This window comes from Coregonus lavaretus, assembly GCF_964263955.1.
Source record: "Coregonus lavaretus genome assembly, chromosome: 24".
Taxonomy (NCBI): Eukaryota; Metazoa; Chordata; class Actinopteri; order Salmoniformes; family Salmonidae; genus Coregonus; species Coregonus lavaretus.
This window is the reverse complement of record NC_140011.1, coordinates 8,886,002-8,910,211: the sequence shown is the minus strand read 5'-3', so window position 1 is coordinate 8,910,211 and position 24,210 is coordinate 8,886,002. Positions and strand designations below refer to the sequence as shown.

At 42.2% G+C, this 24,210-nt stretch overlaps 2 protein-coding genes across 2 annotated transcripts in view; one reads left to right on the top strand and one right to left on the bottom strand.

The window, feature by feature from the left end:
- dipk1b (divergent protein kinase domain 1B) overlaps positions 1–2,142 on the bottom strand; it is a gene marked incomplete at its 5' end in the record, with an annotated part of 39,328 nt that extends 37,186 nt beyond the window's left edge. Inside the window, one exon of the mRNA XM_084140426.1 lies at positions 2,025–2,142. Within this exon, the coding sequence (XP_083996552.1) occupies positions 2,025–2,132 (108 nt within the window). The remainder of the gene's footprint in view (positions 1–2,024) is intronic.
- Positions 754–23,652, top strand: LOC311099695 (1-acyl-sn-glycerol-3-phosphate acyltransferase alpha-like). Its single transcript, XM_084140428.1, has 6 exons — positions 754–1,263; positions 10,551–10,684; positions 16,857–17,032; positions 17,369–17,464; positions 18,358–18,430; positions 18,626–23,652. The coding sequence occupies exons 1-6, from the start codon at positions 1,088–1,090 to the stop codon at positions 18,790–18,792; spliced, it is 822 nt and encodes a 273-aa protein (XP_083996554.1). The 5' UTR covers positions 754–1,087; the 3' UTR covers positions 18,793–23,652.
- Positions 23,653–24,210: the final 558 nt, after the last annotated feature.

Here is a 24,210-nt window from a genome sequence, read left to right as displayed (position 1 = left end):
AAATATGTATTTCAAATACATGTAACAGAAATAGAGTACCACAATATGAGTCATAATACCCATAAAACCTAGCAGTCAAACAAGGAAATGGTTCCAATTGTTTTTCCACCATTCATTTTTCCCATAGGGGATTTTTAGAAACACTTCAAATAAGGGCTGTGTTTCGTGTTGGCTTACCCTGGCGTGACGTTTTGATAACCATGTAAATCTCTCTAGGACAAGGTGAGTTTTATCAATATATTCACCCCCCCAAAATGAAATGCTAATTGCTGCTAATGTAACTATCATAAAGAACTACGAATACCATGATGATCTGGACAAGACTGCTGAATCAAGGCAAAGGTAAGAATCTCTGCATTAACTATCTAATGTTAGCTAAATCTAGTAATGAATACATTGGGTGAATTTTTTTTATGGACAATTATGTGAACTGTCTTGTGCAAGTTTTAAATTGACACAATACATGTTAGCAAAGGTGTCAGCTAGAGATGATGCCAGGAGCTTGCAGAGATCTGTAGTCTTGCATGATGTCTAATTTGATGCTAATTAGCATTTTTGAATCTGAGAGTAAATAGAGACAAATATATTGATAAAAGTCACCTTGTCCGAGAGTCTTACATGGTTATCAAAACGTCACGCCAGGGTAAGTCTACAGGAAACACAGCCCTTATTTGAAGTGTTTCTAAAATTCCCTTTAAGTATGTAAGTGTAATAGTGGAAAAACGATTGGAACCATTTCCCTGTTTGACCGCTAGGTTTTATGGGTATTATGGCACCTCAACCGTCGGGATTTATACTGCCCATCTTTGCAGAAGAACCGTACGCGTGTGCCACCGGAAACAGAAGAAACAATCGAATTTCATATCGGAACAACTACTTGAGGCTGCCTGCGCCATCGTCGACTGAAAAGTGTTGTCATATTTGTTGTTGACGGTTGAAAGGGTCGCGTTATTTTCACATAGAGAACGAGTTGTGCACAAGTGGTGTTTGCCTTGGAAGTTGTAATGTCAGTCGGTGCCATAGTGCCGCTCACACACTAGCTACAGTAACGTCAGCTTTTTCTGGCAATATCCTCGAAGGAATCAGTATGGATGCGCTCTGGGTATTCCTAATGCTGCTGGTCCCACTTCTGCTATGGACCAGCAGCACCTTTGTTTTTTATTTTAAAAAGTGTTTCTACGTGGCCTATATGATGGTTTTGGGTGCGATTGCGATTCCGCTTAGTATAATGAAATGCGGCGGCAGGGACGTTGAAAACATGAGGTAAGTTCCAGGTTGCACAACAGCGCGAGCCGTGCTTTGCTAGCTAACGTTTCGTTTGATCGTGTGAATGGAAGATGGCTAGCTTGCCAAATACTGAAATAATGCAAACATAACATCAATCTGTGCTCTACCCTAATTTATCAATAAGCCATTTTGCTGATATTCTTTTCACCTGTTGGTTGCAACATTTTGTAACGTAATGCGAGGTAGTTTTCCAGCGGTTGGAAAGAAAGCAAACTTAGCTAGTTAGCTGCAAATGAATTGCCAGATGTTTGGGACTTTCTGAACTAGGCGGCTAATACTAGCTAGCTTGCTAACGTTAGAGTCACCTCGCATCCAGACATGGCCTCTGGGCCCGACATTTCGTGGCTGGAAACCGGGTTGGAACACCATATCCAACAGGCGTGTGTTTTTTTGCACAGATGTAAATCAACAATAGACTGCAGAAAATGCCACTTTAATCCATGATTTTTGGCATAGATTGTGTGTCAATATTTCAAGTCTAAACAGGACCAAGGAAAGAGGATGTTTGGTTTCATCAGTTGGTTTAATGTCAACTGAATTCCTTTAGTTTAGCATCATGCCCCATACTAGCCATTGGAATCCGACTTTCGTTCGTTTCTTCTCGCTATTCGGAACATTGCCTAATAAAACTTTATTTGATACCAATTATTGGTATACAGTCTGAAACAAACCACTGCAAAATCGTGGACATTTCCCTTACAAACCAGCATGTTTAATACAATTAGATTCGAACTTACTCTACTGGTTGTCTCTACAGTTGGTCCTTCAGTTGCTCGAAATTTGAGACAAATATCCACAAAGTATTGTTTACCCATCTTTTTTTTATAATCAACTGGCACATGCATAAAACCATGTAAACACCTTATAGTATGCATGCACTTCAGTATTGTGCACGTGCCTTTGGTCATGAGCAAACACTTATTGATTGCCACACACACACAGACCCCTGTTTTGAAGTATGTTTAATAATATTTTCCTGTGGATATTTTGTCTCAAATTTCTAACAGCTGACATTTGGCAGAGTAAATTCAAATATACTTTAATTCAACATTCATGACAAACAAGGGATGTTTAGGTTTTTCCTGTGTAAATGTGCATGGCGTGGCCTACAGAATTGAAGACATCGCCATGTTTCGTGACTAGTCGGAACGGTGCTATGCCAGAATGTGGACAGCGGAGCCCGGTGCGGTATATGGCTGGAAATGTACCTCAATCCAGGAATGGAATATGTCGCTATACTCCTAATTATCCGTGAGCGATGAATCGAGAAGATTGGAATACTACTAGTTTTAAATTAAACTGCTGTTTTCGTTAGCATGCTGGGCTAGCTAATGCTATAGCAGCCCATTTTATTCCATGAAAATGTGATGTCTATCGTTGGGGTGGGTAGCTACTGGAAGTGTAGTCGATTCCAAGGGGTTGCTTTAGCATTAACTAGCCTAGGATGAAAACTGATGAAAACGGCAGTTTAATTAAAAACGAGCAGTATTTCAATCTTCTCTGTATCATTTTGGATAACGGAATAATTAAGAGTAAAGTGCCATCTCCCATCCCTGGATTGAGGTACGTTTTCCAAGCTATATCTCGCGCCGGCTCCGTGGTGTCCTGATAGTGGCAGCCTGTCATTCCGGCCTTACAGGGAAGATGTAGCCTACTTACAGCGACCGTAAGGTTGGAATCTTTAGGCTAGCCCCACACATTAGACTACGAAATTTCCATTCATTCAGATTAGTTATTTGGAAGGCTAATGCATGCAAAGCAAAATGGCAATGATTTTAGTCTAAATTAAACCAATACTACCACATCCATGTTGGAATCGAGAATAAATCATTTTTTAAAGTGTTTAGGATGGTTGCCAAGTAACAACTGGCCATTTAATTTAGGATAGAGGGATTGGGTATTGTACTGTGGACAGACACGGCCTATTGGACACGAGTGACTGTATCCGGTAATTACCAAGAGAGGAGAGGTGGGGGTAAGATAGAACTGAATGTCCCTCCTGGTTGGGGTCATGTTACCGACTGGTTGTTATGTCTTCCCCTAGAAATCAATGGATGGCCTCCGCCAGCATGTGCTGCCTGTTGGCCTTGTTAGTTTAGTGATAACGCAGGGCAGGGCAGGCTGACCTGGCTCAGGCTCAGTACTCTTGGAATAACTGAACCATTTCACAGCCAGGCGTGCAGATCAGCAGTATTGGCAGTGGTGTCATGTTGCACCAGGCAGCATTCTATCTCTATTAACCTAAAGGGTGTCCGGCGCTGGACCCTATTCACTGTCGCTAACAAGTGTGTGAGAAACGGACAGAGAGGGAGAGTGGGCGTGCGAGAAGAAGAGAAAGCGACAGGGACCCAGACACTGACACAGATAGAGAGGCGGGGCAGGCCATATTAGAAAGAGTTCACTGATTTGGAATGGAAGGACGGCACAGCCTGTCCTCAAATTTGTAGTAGTGGGAATTGGGAAGTTTTTGACCCTTGCTCGCTCTGTGACTGACCCAGGGTTGTGTTCAGTACGACAGAATGGTGTGCAACGTTGAATTCAATGGAAATGGTACTGTACTGAACGATAAGTTGGAAAAACGTTGTGATTATGGTGGCCCAGAGGGCAGTTAACATATGGCATGGTTCTCCAACTTGCGGCCCCCGGCCGAATTTGGCCCCCCATGTTTTCTGAGCAAGAATGTTTCATTGGACACTTGTTTTATTTTTTTAGCACCATGAAATCTGCTTCAAGTGAGTTTATTTTGGGAAATCTGTTCTCAAGTATTCCCACGCATAATAGAGAGACGTGATCATATACAAATAAGCAAGGTTTTAAATTATGTTTTAGTTTAATATTATATCTGTTTGGGCTTCTTGCAGTCAATTTGCAGTCTACCAATTATTTGTAATTATGTTGCGGCATCCTGACCATCCGTTCAATAAAAAAATCGACCAGCGGCTGAATCTAGTTGATGAGCCGACTAGGTGAAAAATCTGTCTGTGCCCTTATGCAAGGCACTTAACCCTAAATCCTCATGTAAGTCGCTCTGGATAAGAGCGTCTGCTAAATGACTAAAATGTAAATGTAATGATCCCTGCCATATGGTCTGCTGCACGAGTTTTGCGATTTCAGATGGTCACACCCATATTGATCAGGCTTCACCTCGCCACACCCACCAAATAGGTTTAAACGTACCATAAAGGCTGTTAAAGAACGTTGCGCACCGTTTTGTGGAAACGTATCATTCAGTACAAACCGTCATGCAACGTAGCAAACATTGAAGCCAACTGAAGAGTCACTTCAGCCTCAGCCAGAACAGCGACGGAATTGTCTGATCCCCTATCTGACGTTCCAGACAAATGGAATCGTAATGCTGCTGTCAACAGTCGCCAAGATTCCATTGTGAATTATCACACTGAGTTTTGTGATGAAAACAAAACAGGGTATTTTGACACTAACTAACCTATTGCCTCCTAGCTGCTCAAGGGGAATGACTTATGATGCCAAGTGTCAGCAGTATTACAGACCTGTCGGTGTGATAGTGAACCATGACGTGCTGCTGTTTAGTGTGTTCTTGTCAACCCTTCTCACTGGATTATGTCAACTCTCTCTCCCCATGCCCTTCTCTCTCTCCTCCTGAATGGACTCAAATCCCCCTCTGTCAGTCTGCCCCTGTTTCCATGCCTGCTACAGCCTTGTCCAAACAAACCTCTGATTGGAACTTTTGAACCTTTTGTCTGTTGGAACTCGAACAATGCTAAAGGACAATCGGTCCGATCCGAGTGAGGGAAGCGGCAGAAAAGCACATTTGTTTTTATTAAACCGGAGCCCTGGAGAAAGGGGGAGCGTGAGAGGCACAGAGCGAGCAGCAGTAGGCTATTAGGGAGCGGAGGCCGTTCGGTGTGTTTGAGTAAAACATGGGAGGCTCGGAGCACCAGCGCAGGCACGGAGGGAGAGACCGCAACCACTGTTATCGCTCGCTAGACCAACTTCTTGATAGTTATTTATCATCCCATCCGGTTACGTAGCACCTATCTTGAATGCATCAAACCGAGAGACGCTAGCTAATTGAGGCTAGCAATAACGTTACTGCGCTTCTCACCGTCCTACAGTTAGCCTACACATAACATTTACATTTACATTTTAGTCATTTAGCAGACGCTCTTATCCAGAGCGACTTACAGTTAGTGAGTGCATACATTATTTTTTGTATTTTTCATACTGGCCCCCCGTGGGAATCAAACCCACAACCCTGGCGTTGCAAACGCCATGCTCTACCAACTGAGCTACATCAGATTATAACGTAAATAGCAGCCAACCTTTTGGATCTTCATTCTCATTTCACTTTTAATTCTGTCATTTTAATTCCACCTTCCATTGACAAGCAGAGCAGCAGTGCAATTGTCTCTTTCTCTCCATGGCAAGCGCGAGGATCAGAGTGCATAACTTTTTTTTGCAACTTTTTCCAAATCATCAATATAGTCGCATCGTACAGCCCTTATGTTTTGATTTCTACGAAATTCCCAGTTTTATAGGCCTATCACAACTAAATAAATAATGGATTTTATTGTGACGTGTTGGCTATATAAAATTGATTTATTCGACTTTTTAAAATGTAGCTGTTCCAAAGTCGCGCATCAGCAGCTTGTATGCATGGAACCTCGGAGACGCTAAACATGCTTATGTTAATTAACGGTCAGTTACCGTGAGAATGGCATTCATTTGTATTATAATTACTGGCTGACAAAATTATGACACCTCAGCCCTATATATGCCCACACCATTCTGTTGTTTGGGTACCCCCACACCATTCCTACAGAAAGCTTAACTCCTAGGTATAACATTGGATTGTCTATTATCATGGTCAAGTCATATTGACAGAGTTGTTGTGAAGATAGGGAGGGGTATGTCTGTTATAAAAACTGAACTAGTTGTTCAGGCTCTGGTCTTGTTTCATCTTGATTACTGTCCGGTAATATGGTCAACTGCAGCAAAGAAAGAGATAGCAAAGCTGCAGCTGGCTCAAAACAGAGCAGCACGCCTTGCCGTAACTGCACATACAGAACTAACATCAACAACATGGATGCCAGTCTTTCCTTGTTGAGGGTTGACGAGATTACCTGCTTCTCTTATATTTTTTTGAGGAATATTACTGTGACAAATTCCAGATTGTCTGCATAATCAAGTAACATTTAGCTCAGACACCATACATGCCACCAGGGGTCTCTTCACCGTCCCGAGGTTCAAAACAGATTCACAGCAATGCAGTTTTATACAGAGCCATGATCGCATGGAACTCCCATCTCCAATTACTCAACCAAACAGCAAAATTACCTTTAAAAAACTGATTTAAACAACAACTCGTGGAACGCCGGGACTGTGAGGGGACACACACACACACACACAATTATTTTTGAGTTGTATTGTTTGTATAATATTTTGGTTGTATTGTTGGTATATCGTTGTATTTTAAATTTGTGTGACTGTCCTTGTCTATCAGTGTTTTGTTACTTGTCATGTTTGTGTTTTTTTGTGGACCCCAGGAAGAATAGCTGCTGCTTCTGCAAAAGCTAATGGGGTACAAATAAATAAACACAGAAAAGCTGCATTTTAACATACTTAATTACTTTTTTTTTTTTTTTACCATTAATTATAGGTCATATTTCCTAAGAATCTGAAAACACTGGACAGTTACCTTTAAAACTAATTTCCTACAATTCTACACATTTTGCCATGGCTTATGCCTTGTTCTTATGCTATCTGAGTGACTCAAACGTTATAACAAAATCAATGGGAATTTTGGACATTTAGATTCTCCCTGACTGTAGTTTTTTTTATTCGGGTGGTTCTCCAAAGATGAGCTTATTTAAAAATGTAAATAGCTCCAGTATCTTTTCTACATAGTTTATATCTGGTTTTATTCTTAAATTTATACAAAAAATGTTTTGACTTCCCTAAATAAATAACAGTAGAAAATGTTGGATTGACGGCCACAATTGATTGCTTTCATGACAGGGCACAGAGAGAGAACCTACAGAGAGCCATTTCCTTCCCCTTATTGTGGTTGTTTAAGAACAAGAACAGCAGACAATGTTCTTCATCTAGCCTAACCATGTTTTGTATGTAATGGTACATGTGATGCCAGCAGCAGACAATGTTCTAGCTCCATTATTGTAGGGATGAACATGAGTATTCGAACGGACGACAAAACTCTCTTTTTAAGCAGAGATTAAAAAAAAAAAAAAAAAAAAAAATCTGCTGCTGAAAAACTATTTGGTGGAATGTGCTATGTGGCTTGTCCTGAGAGAAAAATAGGACTTTTGGTCTTGAAGACATTCATTTGCTTTGACTCTAGTGTTCCATTTGTACATGTGCATTTGTGGGCCACAACAAAAAATAAACCAAGGCAAGCATCAGTTCTTCTCTAAATTCCCTTTCCCCTCCATGTCTCACTCCCTCAATTGCGTTCCGACCACTCCCTCTACACACGCGTGCCGAGTTCGCACACAAGCTCCCGTTAGGCATACATAAATGCATGCTTATAAAAACTTTTGTAGCAAAAAAAGATATATTCCTCTAAGTGACATGAGCACTTATCTGAGAAGGTTAAAAAAACAACAAAAAAATGATAATTTGTTTCTGAGGATCACCTCAACACCAAAGTTACTGGGAACTTGCAAATAACTGTCAACTTAATAAATGAAACATCTGATTGGCTTAGAATAAAAACGGGTATAGATATAACAACCAGATGAATTGGTTGAAACATTAAACAGCAGCAATGTGTTCTTTTTTATTTGAATCCAAATATGGAAGTGTTTAATGAGAACACAGGACTGTTTTCCAAAACGAGCTGAAACTTTTGGAATAATTGCGTCCCGTCTATTTTCCGCTTGGGCTACTTTGCAAACTGCTAGTGCCATTTAGAATGGGTTAGCGTAGGCTATAACCCATCTCCCTCAATAAACATAGACAGGTTCTACACTGAAAATATGCAAAAACATTAGTTTGATAAAGACGGAGCGTATTTTCATCAGAATCAAGTTTAGGCCTACTCATCAAACAGATGTCGTGGCCGTAATTAATCACCATGTAGTCTTCAATGTGGAATTGTTAATCTATTTAGAAAATTTGACAGAACCGGCAGAATAAACTTAATTGAACATCTGTTGGCCTATATCGAAAATAAGACACATTTTGTTTTGTAACCCTGAAAAAATTGTCTTTCAACGCGCCAAACTAAGCCCCGTTTGGGACTAATAACAACAAGATAACTAATGTAAAACATACTGTGTCCATAATACGTTTATAGGTTAAGAACTTTTGTGAAAGAGCACAGTTTGAAAGATATGGCATATAGAAGCAAACCGGATGGACATCATGAGAGGTTGAGTGTAGAGGGAGTTCAGGAGTAAAAACAAACAAAATAGATCTATTGTAAAATTGACTGTGTCCATAAAATTGTATATACTATGTGTAAGCTGGAAGTAGAGGCCTAAGCGTTGTTCACTAGTTTACTCCAATTAGGGGAGGGGTGGTGGGGTTGGAAAGTAATAAAGGAAAATATATTTTTTAAAGGATTGTGTGTGTGTGTGTGTGTGTGTGTGTGTGTGTGTGTGTGTGTGTATATATTTATTTTATTCTTTGCGAAAAAAAATAAAACCGGCCCTGTTTCAAAAATGAGTCCAGACGTGCATTACTTTGCACCGGCAACTTTTTTCATGCTATTAAATGGGTGTCTTGAATGTGATAAGGGCTCAGGAAATAAGAGGCTATGTCATTGCACAGCCATAGGCTTCTACAAGCAAGCACCATTGCTGAGGTTACTGCCTTTTTGAAGATTGTGTTACACAGTATAATATAACCAGTTGATATTACGGTTTCAATAAATTAATCTTAAATGGCAATAGTTTTTTATTGACTGAATATACTCATTGGCCAGTTTATTAGGTACACCACCCCGTTCACAAATGGTGGTTTGCTCCTACAGACATTGAGTCATGTGGCAGTGGCTTGCTAAATAAAGCAGGTAGACGGGCATTGAGGCGTTCAGTTACTGTTCGATTGAATGTTAGAATGGGCAAAACGAGTGACCTAAGCAACTTTGAGCGTGGTATGATCGCCGGTGCCAGGTGCGCCGGTTCCAGTATCTCAGAAACGGCCGACCTCCTGGGCTTTTCATGCATGACAGTGTCTAGGGTTAACCGAGAAGGGTGCGACAAACAAACAAACAGTCCTGTGGGTGAAAACAGCTCATTGACGAGAGGTCAAATGAGTATGGCAAGAATCGTGCAAGCTAATAGGCAGGCCACAAACAGGCATATAATGGCGCAGAACGGCATTTCGGAACGCACAATTCGTCGGTCTTTGTCATGGATGGGCTATTGCAGCAGACGACCACACCGGGTTCCACTCCTATCAGCTAAAAAAAGACTCCAGAAGCGGCTCCAGTGGACAATTGTGGAATGGAAAAACATTGCCTGGTCTGACGAATCCCGGATCCTGTTGCATCATGCTGATGGCAGTCCGGATTTGGCGTAAGCAACATAAGTCCATGGCCCTGTCCTGCCTGGTGTCAATGGTACAGGCTGGTGTCGGTGGCGTAATGGTGTGGGGAAGGTTTTCCTGGCACACGTTCGGTCCCTTGATACCAATTGAGCAATGTTTCCATGCCCCGAAGAATTCAGGCTGTTCTGGAGGAAAACGGCGGTCCAACTCGGCACTAGAGCTAGTTTAGCAATTAGGATTTGTTATCTGTAATGATTATGATAAATTAGGCATTGTTGTGCACTTTTGACATATAGAAGTGCAATTTTATTTTTCTCCCAGTGAGTAAAAAAATACATGAAAATAATAATGTACTCCCCCAAAAATCATGCGAGTACTTGAACAGTCAAAACATTTCAAATGTATGTTAGGTTACTTATGGAGTTCAAAGAAAAGAGAAATCCGCACACTGCTTTCTCGTATCACTTGTTTTATTAAAGCTATCGTGTCGGCCTCTTCTACCTTCATCTGAGCTTTTAGGTTACTTATTGAGCACATTTCGTTCAGTCCAACATACTGCTACAAACAGACAAATCTTGTATTTTCTCACAGCCTTAGTTAATTGAGACCGTAGCAGTGTTTGAGAGCATTAAGTCTGCTCCGTTGCTGATCACTGAGGGAGCAGATTTGGTGCTCTGAAACACTCATGGATGCAGAGTCGGATCGTTTAACACTGAAAATGGTTTTCAGATCAAGATTGAATTGAACATTGCTGTGTTCTTTCCTGTCTCCAGGGTGGTCCGTGCTCTGGTTCGTCATGTTAAGTACTTCCTGGGTCTGAGGTTCGACGTGAGTGGCTTGGAACACCTGCAGACAGAGGGACCCTACGTCATCATCTCCAACCACCAGAGCTCCCTTGACGTTCTGGGTACGGGACACACAAACAGATGACCAGACGGACACGCGCAGACGGACGTGCCTGCACACACACACACAGATCCACGCATTTGACATTTGAGTAATTTAGCAGACGCTCTTATCCAGAGCAACTTACAGTTAGTGCATTCATCTTAAAATAGCTAGGTGGGACAACCACATATCACAGGCATAGAAAGTACCTCAATAACGTAGCTATCAGTAGAGTCAGAGCTAGAAGGGGGGGTGGGTCAAGTGCAAGTGCTGGTTAAGTGAGGATTATTTACGATACTGTTTGAAGAGGTAGGGTTTCAGATGTTTTCGGAAGATGGGCAGGGACTCTGCTGTCCTGGCTTCAGGGGGAAGCTGGTCCCATCATTGGAGTGCCAGGACAGAGAAGAGCTTGGACTGGGCTGGGCTGAGCGGGAGCTGCCCTCCCATAGGGGTGGGAGGGCCAAGAGACCGGAGGTGGCAGAACGGAGTGCTCGGGTTGGGGTGTAGGGTTTGAGCATAGTCTGAAGGTAGGGAGGGGCAGTTCCTCTTGCTGTTCCATAGGTAAGCACCATGGTCTTGTAGTGGATGCAAGCTTCGACTGGAAGCCAGTGGAGTGTGCGGAGGAGCGGGGTGACATGGGAGAACTTGGGAAGGTTGAAAACATACACACACACTTTTGGATAGAATCAGGGCTTCCCCTATATGAATCAAACTTGTATTGTATGCTAACACTGGGCGTCTCCCTTTCCACTAACTCCATTTGACCCTCCATAGCTCACGTCCTAAGGGATTCCTCTAGTAATGGTTTGAGTGCAGTCACAGGGCACTCTATTCTGACAGAAGAGTATAATGGGGATACACTAATGGTTTCTATGCGTACAGACTGACAACTGTCAGTTGGTATAGCGTCACACTAGACGTGATCACTGACATGGCTGTCTAAGGAAGTTAGTCCAAATCCAACAGAGACTGAAGCCTAACTCTAGGGCCAGACTGGTGCATGTAATCAATCAACAGCACTGTTTTAAGATGGTGGATTATTTTGTAGATAATGAGGTTACAGGTGTATTTGACTGTAGGGAAAAGCCAGGATCAATATGAAATGCATTATGCTTGGCACCAGAGGATTGTGCAGCACTAGCCCTAAATAGTGCCAGGAGGTGGCTGACTGGCTGTATAGAGTGCAGATTATGTTGTGCATTTTCACATCAAAAGTGATCACCTTGGGTATTGGGAGATTTTGTGTATATTGTAAAGTCCTTTTGATTGAAACGTCTTTGGAGATCATGTTGTGATGAGCGGTCTGTTTTTCAGAGTTGGGAAGTCAGTCTCTCAAGGTGTCAGTGAGCAGAGGAGGAGAGGAATTCTTAGCATGTCTCTCCTACTGGATTCCTATAGGGTCTAGGTTATGCTACGTGTGTGTGTGCCTCATCTCTTAGCATACCCCCTAAATCTCTGTCGTGAGGCTGCTAATTTGGCCTCAGTGTGTTTTCGCCTTCACTGCTGGCTGGCGGAGTTGGTGTGTGTCTGGGTGTTGGCTGAGTGGCGTGAGCAGGCTGCAAGCCAGGAGACTGACAACAGGAGAGAAAGGGAGGAATGGATGGATGGCGCGGGATGGAGATTGTGTGACCGCGAGAGAGAGCTTACCTTTCGTGAACGAACACTCGCACTTTACTCCCCTGGTGACGGAACAGGGGGGAGTTCTTATAGAACGCCAGCAAAAAAGCCTCTATTTACATGTTCCTTATGAGTGCATTTCACACTACTTCAGTGTGTCGTGTACTGGGGTGGTAGATGCCCAGTTTCCCATATGGCTCAGCTCAGGTGCCTTCATAGACATACACTGAGTGTATAAAACATTAGGAACACCTGCGCTTTCCATGACAGACTGACCAGGTGAATCCAGGTGGATGCTATGATCCCTTAGTGATGTCACTTGTTAAATCCACTTCAATCAGTGTAGATGAAGGGGAGGAGACAGGTTGAAGAATGACTTTTTAAGCCTTGAGACATGGATTGTGTGTGTGCGATTCAGAGGGTAAATGGGCAAGACAAAAGATTTCAGTGCCTTTAACGGGGTATGGTAGTAGGTGCCAGGCGCACCGGTTTGAGTGTGTCAAGAACTGCAATGCTGCTGGGTTTTTCACGTTCGACAGTTTCCCGTGTGTTTTAAGAATGGTCCACCACCCAAAGGACATCCAGCCAACTTGACACAACTGTGGGAAGCATTGGGGTCAACATGGGCCAGCATCCCTGTGAAACGCTTTTGACACCTTGTAGAGTCCATGCCCCGATGAATTGAAGCTGTTCTGAGGGCAAAAGGGGGTGTAACTCAATATTAGGAAGGTGTTCCTAATGTTTCGTACACTCAGTTTACATTTACACACTCACTCACTCACACACACAGAGAGAGAGAGCGAGAGAGAGAGAAGTCCAGCTCATGGGCTCCATCAGCAGCATATTCTAATTTAGAATGGAAAATGAATGTGTTCATGCAACAAATGTTAGTGCATCAAATCTTATCCCATCAAACCGAATCACGTTGATGCTTTCCTCTAATCAAACCGAATCGCGCAAATTGTTTAAAACTGAAACGTATCGTTCCTGTATCATATCGGCGCCCATGTATCTAGATGCGTATCAAATCGTCTTGAAAGGGAAAGATGCACATCCCTACCAACCTCCCATCATACAGTCGTGGTCAAAGGTTTTGAGAATGACACAAGTATTGGTCTTCACAAAGTTCGCTGCTTCATTGTTATGAGATATTTTTGTCAGATGTTACTATGGTATACTGAAGTATAATTACAAGCATTCCATAAGTGTCAAAGGCTTTTATTGACAATTACATTAAGTTTATGCAAAGAGTCAATATTTGCAGTGTTGACCCTTCTTTTTCAAGATCTCTGCAATCCGCCCTGGCATGCTGTCAATTAACTTCTGGGCCACATCCTGACTGATGGCAGCCCATTCTTGCATAATCAATGCTTGGAGTTTGTCAGAATTTGTGGGTTTTTGTTTGTCCACCCGCTTCTTGAGGATGGGATTAAGGTCTGGGGAGTTTCCTGGCCATGGACCCAAAATGTCGATGTTTTGTTGCCCAAACCATTTAGTTTTCACTTTTGCCTTATGGCAAGGTGCTCCATCATGCTGGAAAAGGCATTGGTCATCACCAAACTGTTATTAGATGGTTGGGAGAAGTTGCTCTCGGAGGATGTGTTGGTACCATTCTTTATTCATGGCGGTGTTCTTAGGCAAAATTGTGAGAAGCAACCCCACACATGAATGGTCTCAGGATGCTTTACTGTTGGCATGACACAGTACTGATGGTAGCGCTCACCTTGTCTTCTCCGGACAAGGTGTTTTCCGGATGCCCCAAACAATCGGAAAGGGGATTCATCAGAGAAAATGACTTTACCCCAGTCCTCAGCAGTCCAATCCCTGTACCTTTTTGCAGAATATCAGTCTGTCCCTGATGTTTTTCCTGGAGAGAAGAGGCATCCTCCAAAAGTCTTCGCCTCACTGTGCGTGCAGATGCACTCACACCTGCCTGCTGCCATTCCTGAGCAAGCTCTGCACTGATGGTGCCCCGATCCCGCAGCTGAATCAACTTTAGGAGACGGTCCTGGCGCTTGCTGGACTTTCTTGGGTGCCCTGACGCCTTCTTCACAACAATTGAACCTCTCGCCTTGAAGCTCTTGATGATTCGATAAATGGTTGATTTAGGTGCAATCTTACTAGCAGCAAAATCCTTGCCTGTGAAGCCCTTTTTGTGCAAAGCAATGATGACGGCACGTGTTTCCTTGCAGGTAACCTTGGTTAACAGAGGAAGAACAATGATTTCAACCACCACACTCCTTTTTAAAGCTTCCAGTCTGTTATTCTAACTCAATCAGCATGACAGAGTGATCTCCAGCCTTGTCCTCATCAACACTCTCACCTGTGTTAACGGGAGAATCACTGACATGATGGCAGCTAGTCCTTTTGTTGCAGGGCTGAAATGTAGTGGAAAAGTTTTTAGGTGATTAAGTTCATTTTCATGGCAAAGAGGGACTTTGCAATTAATTGCAATTAATCTGATCACTCTTCATGACATTCTGGAGTATATGCAAATTGCCATCATCAAAACTGAGGCAGCAGACTTTGAAAATTAGTATTTTGTGTCATTCTCAAAACTTTTGACCACGACTGTAGATATGAACTACTGCTCCACCTGCTGATCCAAATCCTGTAATGAACAGCCCCAGCCTTCTGCCCTAGCTTCTCTCTCTGCCCGCTTCCCTCAAAGAGCACTTTGTTGGCTGCGAAATGGGAAACACAGGTCGCTCTATCTCGGTTACACACACACAGATCGAGGAGTCAGGTGTTACCCCGTTTCCTTTATACTGCCCACCTTATCCCAGAGTGCACCATATCAAACCAGCTACTCTCACCTGGCTGGGCTGACAGGACACCAAAATAAACAACCAGCCAACAATATAGATCAGACCCGCTCAAACGATCAATACAGGGCTCCAGACTAAAAATGTTCCCTGGTGGCACCACATTTTTCAGTTTGTGGCACCAGCCCGTGATTTAGTTGCACCAATTTTTTTTCTGCGGCGTGGCGCAATAGATTTCTTAAAAATCATCTTATAAAGTCATTCACAGTGCTTTGTTAAAAAGTGTAATAGACTACTGAGATGATATGGAAGAAATGCGTTTAATCTTTTCATGTTGTGATACAAAATGTTTTTATGTGCAACCTAATCCAGTGATTGTCATGCATTTTGGGTAGACAGTTGTGCTATTGTTATATTTTATTGTTAAAATAGGGCGGCAGAATTGAATGAATTTGCATGCATCTGTATGTGCTCTAATATTATAGGCACATTTATTTGGGGCTAATTCACCACTTCAGTAAATGGAAACTCAAAACACATTAGCTAGATCGCTAACTCTAAATCTAATACCCACTGCTAGTAGCCATAATCTAACAGTAAATGTAATGTCCCAATTTATTTTGCAGTTGTAGCTTACCGCCCAATAAAGCCTATGTACTCGCAATGGCCAATGAGCATTTCGCACGCTCCATATCTCGAAGCCATATCAAATATCTTGTTTGTAAAATAGTTGCTATTGAGAGTTGAGAAATAAAAAGTATACCTACAGAAAGCTGAGAACATACTCTCCCAAACTTTGACAACAGGATAGCTGTGTTTTCCCATCAATTTGAGAGAAAAACAATTGATTATTTCCTTTTTAAAGGAGAGCTAGAGTGGCTCGCATGACACAGCAGCAGGCCCCAGCAAAAACGGATACAGGGGCAAGCAGACACTTTCATTACAGGAATCATGAAGATAATGTACTTTAGTGTTTGACCAAGGTATGGTTTTAGCCTCCTGGTCATGGTTTTGATTGAGGTGACCATGTAGAATGTGCAGCTTGCATCAACGTGACCAATAAATAAAAAAATATGCGCGCTGCCAAGTCAAAAGGTTGCAAAATGTGACTAAATGGAGTCCTGCAATACACTACTGATTTCATTAGCTACAGACAACTCACTGCAAGGCATGGCGACCAGACCCAGGACCAAATACCAGAGAAGTCAAATGAAAAACATTACGGATTGCTTCAGCCACCACACAAATAAATGACATATTTCAATAGCTGTCTGTTCACAAGGCCAGTGTGAGATAAGATAGTAACAGGCCAAAGCTCATCCCAGATACAGTAATGATGCAATTAATTATTGTCTTGAGTAGAACAACCGATCAGGGGCCTCATTTATAAATGTTGCGTACTTAGAAAATATACCCCAAAACATGCGTGTACCAGTTTTCCCGCAAAAGTTGGCATTTATAAAAACTGAACTTGGCGTGAGAATGTCCTTACCTCCATGCAAACTTTAGACCACTGTTCATGGTCAGAAAAATTTCCTAAAATCTTCTGGCGACTCAATACTAATCAGGCTACTGTGCGTTAAAGGCCATCGTCTCATTCCAAATCATTCAGTTAGATTCAACCCCACATGACTGAGTTCATACAGAACATAAAATATCCCAGTTATCAGGTCTAAAAGATCCTCTAACGGATCTAATAGGCTAGATTTCCACTAACAGATCCTCTCAAAGATCCTTTTCTCCCCCCGGTCTAATGGAGATCCTACCAGATCCTGTAACGGATACTAACAGATCCTCTCCAATCCCCAGGTCTAATGGAGGTTCTCCCAGATCGTTGCACCATGATTGCCAAGAAGGAGCTGGTGTACGCGGGCACGGTGGGCATCGTGTCCTGGCTAGGCGGCATCGTCTTCATCAACCGCAAGAAGACCAGCGACGCCAAGAGTGTAATGGCCGAAGCTGCCAAGACCATGCTGGACGACCAAGTAATTCTACAGGACTAATCTATGGGACCACATGATTATACATGTAGCCTTCTGCTCTACTCTGGGCCATGCCTAAGTCATGATTAACTCCAGCCTGATTGGCAATGATGCCAGAGAGTGACATAGATCATAAGACTTTGAGCGACTGGTTTATTCCATTCCCAAGCCAATATGTCCTGAAACTTAACCCATTCAAGTTTGAATACTTGATAGTTGTGCGTTTTGTATTCAAATTTCTGGCTGAGTATCAAGGTCTATCTCCACCACTGATGTTGACATACTGTCCATGCTTCCTCATGGGCCTCACCTTTGACCCCTGACTTTTGTCCCCGGTAGATCCGGCTGTGGGTGTTCCCTGAGGGCACACGGAACCAGAGGAGCGACCTGCTGCCCTTCAAGAAGGGAGCCTTCCACCTGGCAGTGCAGGCACAGGTGAGCCGCATGGCTGTGTGCGTGCATGCCTCAATTCCAGTGGTCACTCTATTTGGAGGCAGTTGGTGTGTGTTGATCTGGATTTAGATTTAGGTGTTGGTTACTGGGTAGAGGGGCTCTGGTAGTATGGGGTTATGGTCGTGGGTATTATACCTATTTAGGACACAAGGGGGAGCTGACAACCTAGCGTGGGTACTGAATGAACATGATCTGATTTTCAGATATTTTCACTGCCTTTGTCTGAGAAAGAAAGAAAGAAAGAGCCAGAGCGAGAGACATAGAGAGGGACGGAGAGAGCGATACAGAGGGAGAGAGACGCAGAGCACGTAATGGAAAGGGTTTCTGAGGTAACCGAGAGAAGGTGATATAGGATGAGCGTTGGGGAGAGAGAGGGTGAGAGAAAGACACAGATATGTTTTCTGAGGTAACAGAGAGAGTGGGGGATACACAAAGGATGAGTCTTTGAAAGCTTGGCCCTGAAGAAGCAGCAGTAATCTCTCTCTGTTCAGTTCAACGGCTGCTGTCTGGCTGTCCTGAAGGTTGGAAGTCTGTCTCGCTCTGCTATGGTTCAAGCTCTCAGCACCAGTCAGGGAGGGAAGGACGGCGGGGAGGGAAGGATGGAGGGGAGGTAGATGTGTGTACAGACAGTCTGTGTGTAGCTGGTTCAGCCATGCATGTGATTTGTCTGTATCTGTGTGTTCATGTTTGTCTTTGTCTTGCCTGAGGGAGGGAAAAATCATTGAAAAGTAGATTACTTATCTTGGAAAAAATAATGGTATTTTGGGACCATGGGCTTGAATGGAATGTGGAACGAACTGTCATGATAACTCTCTCGCTCTCTCTCCGTTTTCGTTTTGCTCACTCTCTCTCCCCTCTCGCTCTCTCTGTTCTAGGCTCCTATCATCCCCATCGTGTTCTCCTCCTACAGTAACTTCTACCTACGTAAAGAAAAGCTGTTCAACTCGGGTACAGATCACGTTTTTAATTCATTGTGAAATGGCTCATACACAGGTACTCTTGAAATGAACTGCTCATGACATGTATAGAAAGATGTTGTCTTTTGGTTGCATGCAAACACGATGATGAATGAGGGTTGTGCTGATAATGTTTGTGCTGAAGATAATGATGGTTGGACTGATGATGATGCTATGCTCAAACTAGGGACCATCACGCTGAAGATCCTTCCGAAGATCGAGACGAAGGGCATGACGTCAGACGACGTGGCCGACCTCTCCGACAAGTCCTACGACCTCATGCGCTCAGTCTTCCTGGACATCTCTGGCTTCGCCCCCTTAACCCAGAGCAACGGGCCCTCCTTGCACCACTGAACATTTCCCATGTCCGAGACACCAAAACCTTTCCCCTACCTACAGATTAGGTAAAATATATTGGCACCCTTATGGAGCAGAATGTTCTGTTTTCTCTTTTCAAAACTGGTTGAATGGCTATTTTCTTTTACCCTGTAGGCACCTGCAACTTACCACAGGTGTGAGATAAATTACATAGTAAACGAGAAATTGCCTCCAACCAAATTAATTCGAATTTTGAATAAATTAGTCTAGGCCATTTATTTACTTTGAAGAAAAACCTAAATGTAGGTTTTTTTATTTGGGGGGGTTCCTGTGCAGTTGTAAGTCAAACAAATACATGTTTGAACACAATGTTTTCCATTTCAACTTATTTTTGAAGAAATAGTGAATCGTGCAAGGGTGCCAATATATTTGACCACATCTGTACCAGGACACAATGCACACACACCCCAGGCCTCTGTCATGAACTCATCTGTTGTTTTGGCCTGGTACAGTTTGGTTCTGGTTGGCTCCTGCTCCGACCCAGCCCCCATACAGTGCAGTCCTGACCTCTCACTGCAGAAGCCCTGTTGGCTCTGCAGGTTACGAGTGGAGTGACGGACGGCAAGCAAAACGGAACAGTATTAATGTGCGTTCATCATGCATGCCTTGCAGATAGCTCTGTTGCCCACCTTTTTTAAAAGAGTCTTTAGTGTTATTGTCTGATTTTTATTAGTCAGTGGTTGTTCTTTCGCTTTTTTCCCCTCCCTCCGGCTCGACACTTGTTTAGTTTTTTCATAAATGTCGACGGTGGATATTTATACTTTCCTCTGGTGCTGCCTTAACTTTTTTCTTAATGCGCTCTCAAATACACGCACAACACACAACCACCTTGCTTTAACAGACGCAAAGCACTCCCACTGCTAACACACACGCACAACACACCACAGCACCCCCTCCCCCAACACCCCACCCAACCCCAGTTTATCCTCCCCTGTTCCGTTGTGCATTCCAGCCTCTTGCCTCTTTTGAAGGAGGACCAGGGTCTGGACCAGGGGTCTTGAGGGGAGATGGAGGGTGACAGAGCGAAAGGAGAGGTCAGTAGTTGACCAGGGACTAGTTATTTATCTGTGTCTCAGTGCAATCAACTCTATCGATACATACATACCACACTTGCTTCTCAATCCACGTGATCAAAATAGCTCAATGACATACTGTTACGACGCCAAACAACAAGCGATACAAAGAAACAAAGTACAACGACGACAAGAACAATCATCAGTAAATTCATGGACTCTAGTGGACTCAATGATTTCCAAACGCTGTGCATTGTTGGTGTACTAGGGTGGCAGATAGCCTAGTGGTTAGAGCGTTGGGCCAGTAACCGAAAGGTCGCCAGTTCGAATTCCAGAGCCGACAAGGTGGAAAATCTGTCTGTGACCTTGAGCAAGGCACTTAAACCTAATTGCTCCAGGGCCGCCGTTGATAATGGCATACCCTGGCCGTGACCCCACTCTGAGGGTGTCTCGGGAGTTGGGATATGCAAAAATACACATTTCCCATTCACACGTGTATTAATACACATTGTACATGTGTGAAATAGGACAAATATAAGCCACCCACCAAATTATTATTATATTGTCTTGGTTTTTTATTTTCCAACAGCCTAAGAAATAAACTGCATGTAACATTGAGTAAAAAGTGTATTTTCTACAGCTGTGTTATATATTTTGCTTTATATTTATTTCTACATCATATGATCTTGTTTGTTTCGCTTGTGTTTTTTTAAAACAATGAGCTCAGTTGGTAGAGTGTGGCACTTGTAATGCCAGGGTTGTGGGTTTGATTCCTCACCCATACGTAAAATGTATGCAGGCATGACTGTAAATCGCTGTGGATAAAAGTGTCTGCTAAATGGCATAAATTTGACTCTACTTTTCTGTCTTCTCAAAGATCTCTTCTCTATTTACGAAGTGTCAAAGGTGATTTCATTAAGTGCAATGTCCAAGCATTACTGTTCCAAAGTTTAAGATTCCTTTTGTGCCATGTCAGTGTGCTAGTGTTTTAAATGTTACACAGAGGAGAGAGTTTTACTGAGGGGGAGTGTTTTTAAACCTAACACAGTGGGGAGTGATCTAGATGTGACACAGTTACAGTACAACGTGTTTTAATGAGGGAAGTGTTTTAAATGTAACAAGTGATCTGTTAGTGATTGATCTTTTTTTAAAATGGTTTCCAATGAACATCAGTTATTAGTCCTCGCTTCACTGCAGTGACGATGGTATCGTGATGGTAGAGACAGTCGCCATGTTTCACATCTCAAATCGAATGTTTGAACTAGAATTTTTACTAATGGTGCATTTCCATTGAGGATTTACCCCAGTGATTTACCCAAAAGGCTCAGACATGTGGGCCAGCACCTGTCTCACTGGGACATGGCTCCGGCGGACCTGCTCTAACCAAGGCAAGGCCCTGGGAACTTTTCAGATGGCATTTACATAGCAAAGGCTAACTGTGAAATGTAACACCTTCCCACAAAGCAACTGGCTTGAATGATGCAGAGGTTGTTGATTCTGCACGCCCCAAGTCACTCTTGATGGAAACACAATTACACTAGAGCCTATATTAACATAAAACACTGGCAACTCACTGGTGTGGGGTAAGTCTTAATGGAAAAGCACCATAACTAACTAACTAATAAACCCTGCTTGTTTCAGCCTACCCCAAAAAATAAATCTCAGAGGTGATATAGGAATCAAATGCTCTTCAAACAGAACAACACAAACCTGTAGTTTGGTAACCCCTGTGATGGCAGTACCCTTGGTTAAGAAGTAAAATATGACCTAATAAGTTGTACAATTCCTTTTTCCAGGGAATTGACAATTGCTGTAAAACAATCTTGGCATCGTAACAGCACTGTAACGACTCTTGTAAATCCTTTGCTTGTCCAAATGTTCCTTATTGTTACCTGGTAACTAGGAGGGCTGCTATCCGAGTGATTACCTGTTGAGAAACAGGTGCTGTTTATACTATAGATTGAGGATGAGGGATATGAGTTAAGCGAATGTCTCAACACCTACTGTAGTTTTCTGACCAATTATGATAGGCAAAACAGAACTGAGAATAATACATTGATGTTTTTATCGATGGGATGGTGTATGATATGTAAAGTCTGACTGCAGGAAGAAGGCTTGGTATGTTTTTAAAAAGAAAAGAATTGGCTGAAATTCAGATTAGTGTGAAGTTTTGGCCTTATGTTGAAAGGTGGTACAGTAATCATACATTTTAGGATTGTGAAGTAATTAAACTTTAGGTTTTATATTTTGAAAATAATAGACAGATGACATCTTACAGTAATACTTTTGGTTTATGGCAATTCAGTTTATCATTTGCATCCAGATCTTGAAATTTTTTATATTCACAGCTTTTACTTTACAGTTTGCTAAAATGTCGCTCGCAGCTTTTTGCCCGTCAAACGCCAGTGTGAGAATGTATTTCGGCGTTCATGATTCTTTGTACTACTCTGGCTGCGTTTACAGTCAGCCCAATTCTTATATTATGCCCAATTATTTGCAAAAGCTGATTTGATTGGACAAAAGACCAATTAGTGGAAAAATATCAGAATTGTGCTGCCTGTGTATATGCAGCCGAATTGCATGTAACTCTTACTTTTGTTGTTGTTGTTGCTTTCAAGTATAACATATTCCAATGGAATGTTGTCTTGCATAAAGTCGGTTTCTGACACTATGAAATGTGTGAATGATGAAATCAATTTATTTGAAATTAAGTGTTAAATTAGTTAACCTCCGGAGTACATTTTTATTTCTTGTGCACCTAAACTTCCCGAGGATCAGGGTTTGGGGTCAATCAATTCAGAAAATACATTGAAATTCCAAATCCAATTATTCTACGAGACAAATGTGGAATTAGAATATCAGTTTACTTCCTAAAATGACTGAATTGAAATGGTATTGATGAACTGCTCACGTTGTAGGAGTGAAAACATTGTTTCGTCTGGCAATAAACCTGTATACTACTACTCTTCTTCGTAGTCAAGTGGCTGCAGGAGCTTTAGTGTCACCTGCTGGACTCATGGCTTACTTGGCTCCTAGGAGGAAATCAACTCGGCTTTCCTCATCTTTGTTATTGAAGACCAGTACAACTATGTAAGGAAAATACATACGCCAGTCGGTCCAAATACATACAATTAATCTGTGACATCTGTTTTTGTTCATAGGAGAGTATCTTTTGGAGAGTATTTTTTATTATTTATGCTTATCCTCATGCATTTTTTTTTATCTTGCAACAAAGATGTTTGAATGTTCATCAAAGATGCTACCAATTTGGTACTAACCAAATGTAAACTGTCAATGATTTTAGACAATGGTCAATAGTTAGCCTATGATTATTTTCATGGACGTTTTGTAGCTCAACTTTCTAGTGTGTCAGCTAAAAGCGTCATTGACTCGTTGACCGTGATAACTCGACAGGCTCTGCAACACTTCTTTAGAGAACCTTGTTGGTTGACCTGGTGTTTTGTTTTACACAATGATATTGGAGAAATATTGAAAGTATTCCAAAAATTAATAAAGCACTTTTTTCATGTTGAGTTTGGGTGGTATATAAATATAATCTTAAAATATTCTATGAATTTCACCAAAGCTATTAAAGTGGAATGTTGGTAGCTTAAGATAACTATGTACAACTGAGCTGGCCAAAGTGTCTTGTCTTATGACATCCTGGTGAGCCTTCTCTCTGTGTGTGTGTGTGTACACAACAAGAAGCCCATCATAGTATCTGGTTAATACCGACGATGAAGTGTTTCTTGTTTTCACAGAAATATGGATAAACGTGTTTGATGAATGCCTTGGAAAATGATAAATAAATGTCATTTTTTTCTTAAGGAGCTGTTGCTTTATTGCTGTGTGTTTCTTATTTCATTGATGAAAAAATAATATCCTCGGACACCCAGGCTTTGCAGATGAGGCCGGTTGGACGTACTACCACATTTTCTAAAACGACATTGGAGGCGGCTTATGGTAGAGAAATTAACATTAAGTTCTCTGGCAACAGCTCTGGTGGACATTCCTGCAGTCAGCATGCCAATTGCACGCTCCTTCAAAACTTGACATCTGTGGCATTGTGTTGTGTGACAAAACTGCACATTTTAGAGTGGCCTTTTATTGTCCCCAGCACAAGGTGCACCTGTGTAATGATCATGCTGTTTAATCAGCTTCTTGATATACCACACCTGTCAGGTGGATGGATTATCTAGGCAAAGGAGAAATGCTCACTAACGGATGTAAACAAATTTGTGCACAAAATATGAGAAATAAGCTATTTATGCATATGGAACATTTCTGGGATCTTTTATTTCAGCTCATGAAACATGGGACCAACACTTTACATGTTGCGTTTATATTTTTGATCAGTATAGGAATTTGTTCGTTGAGTGGT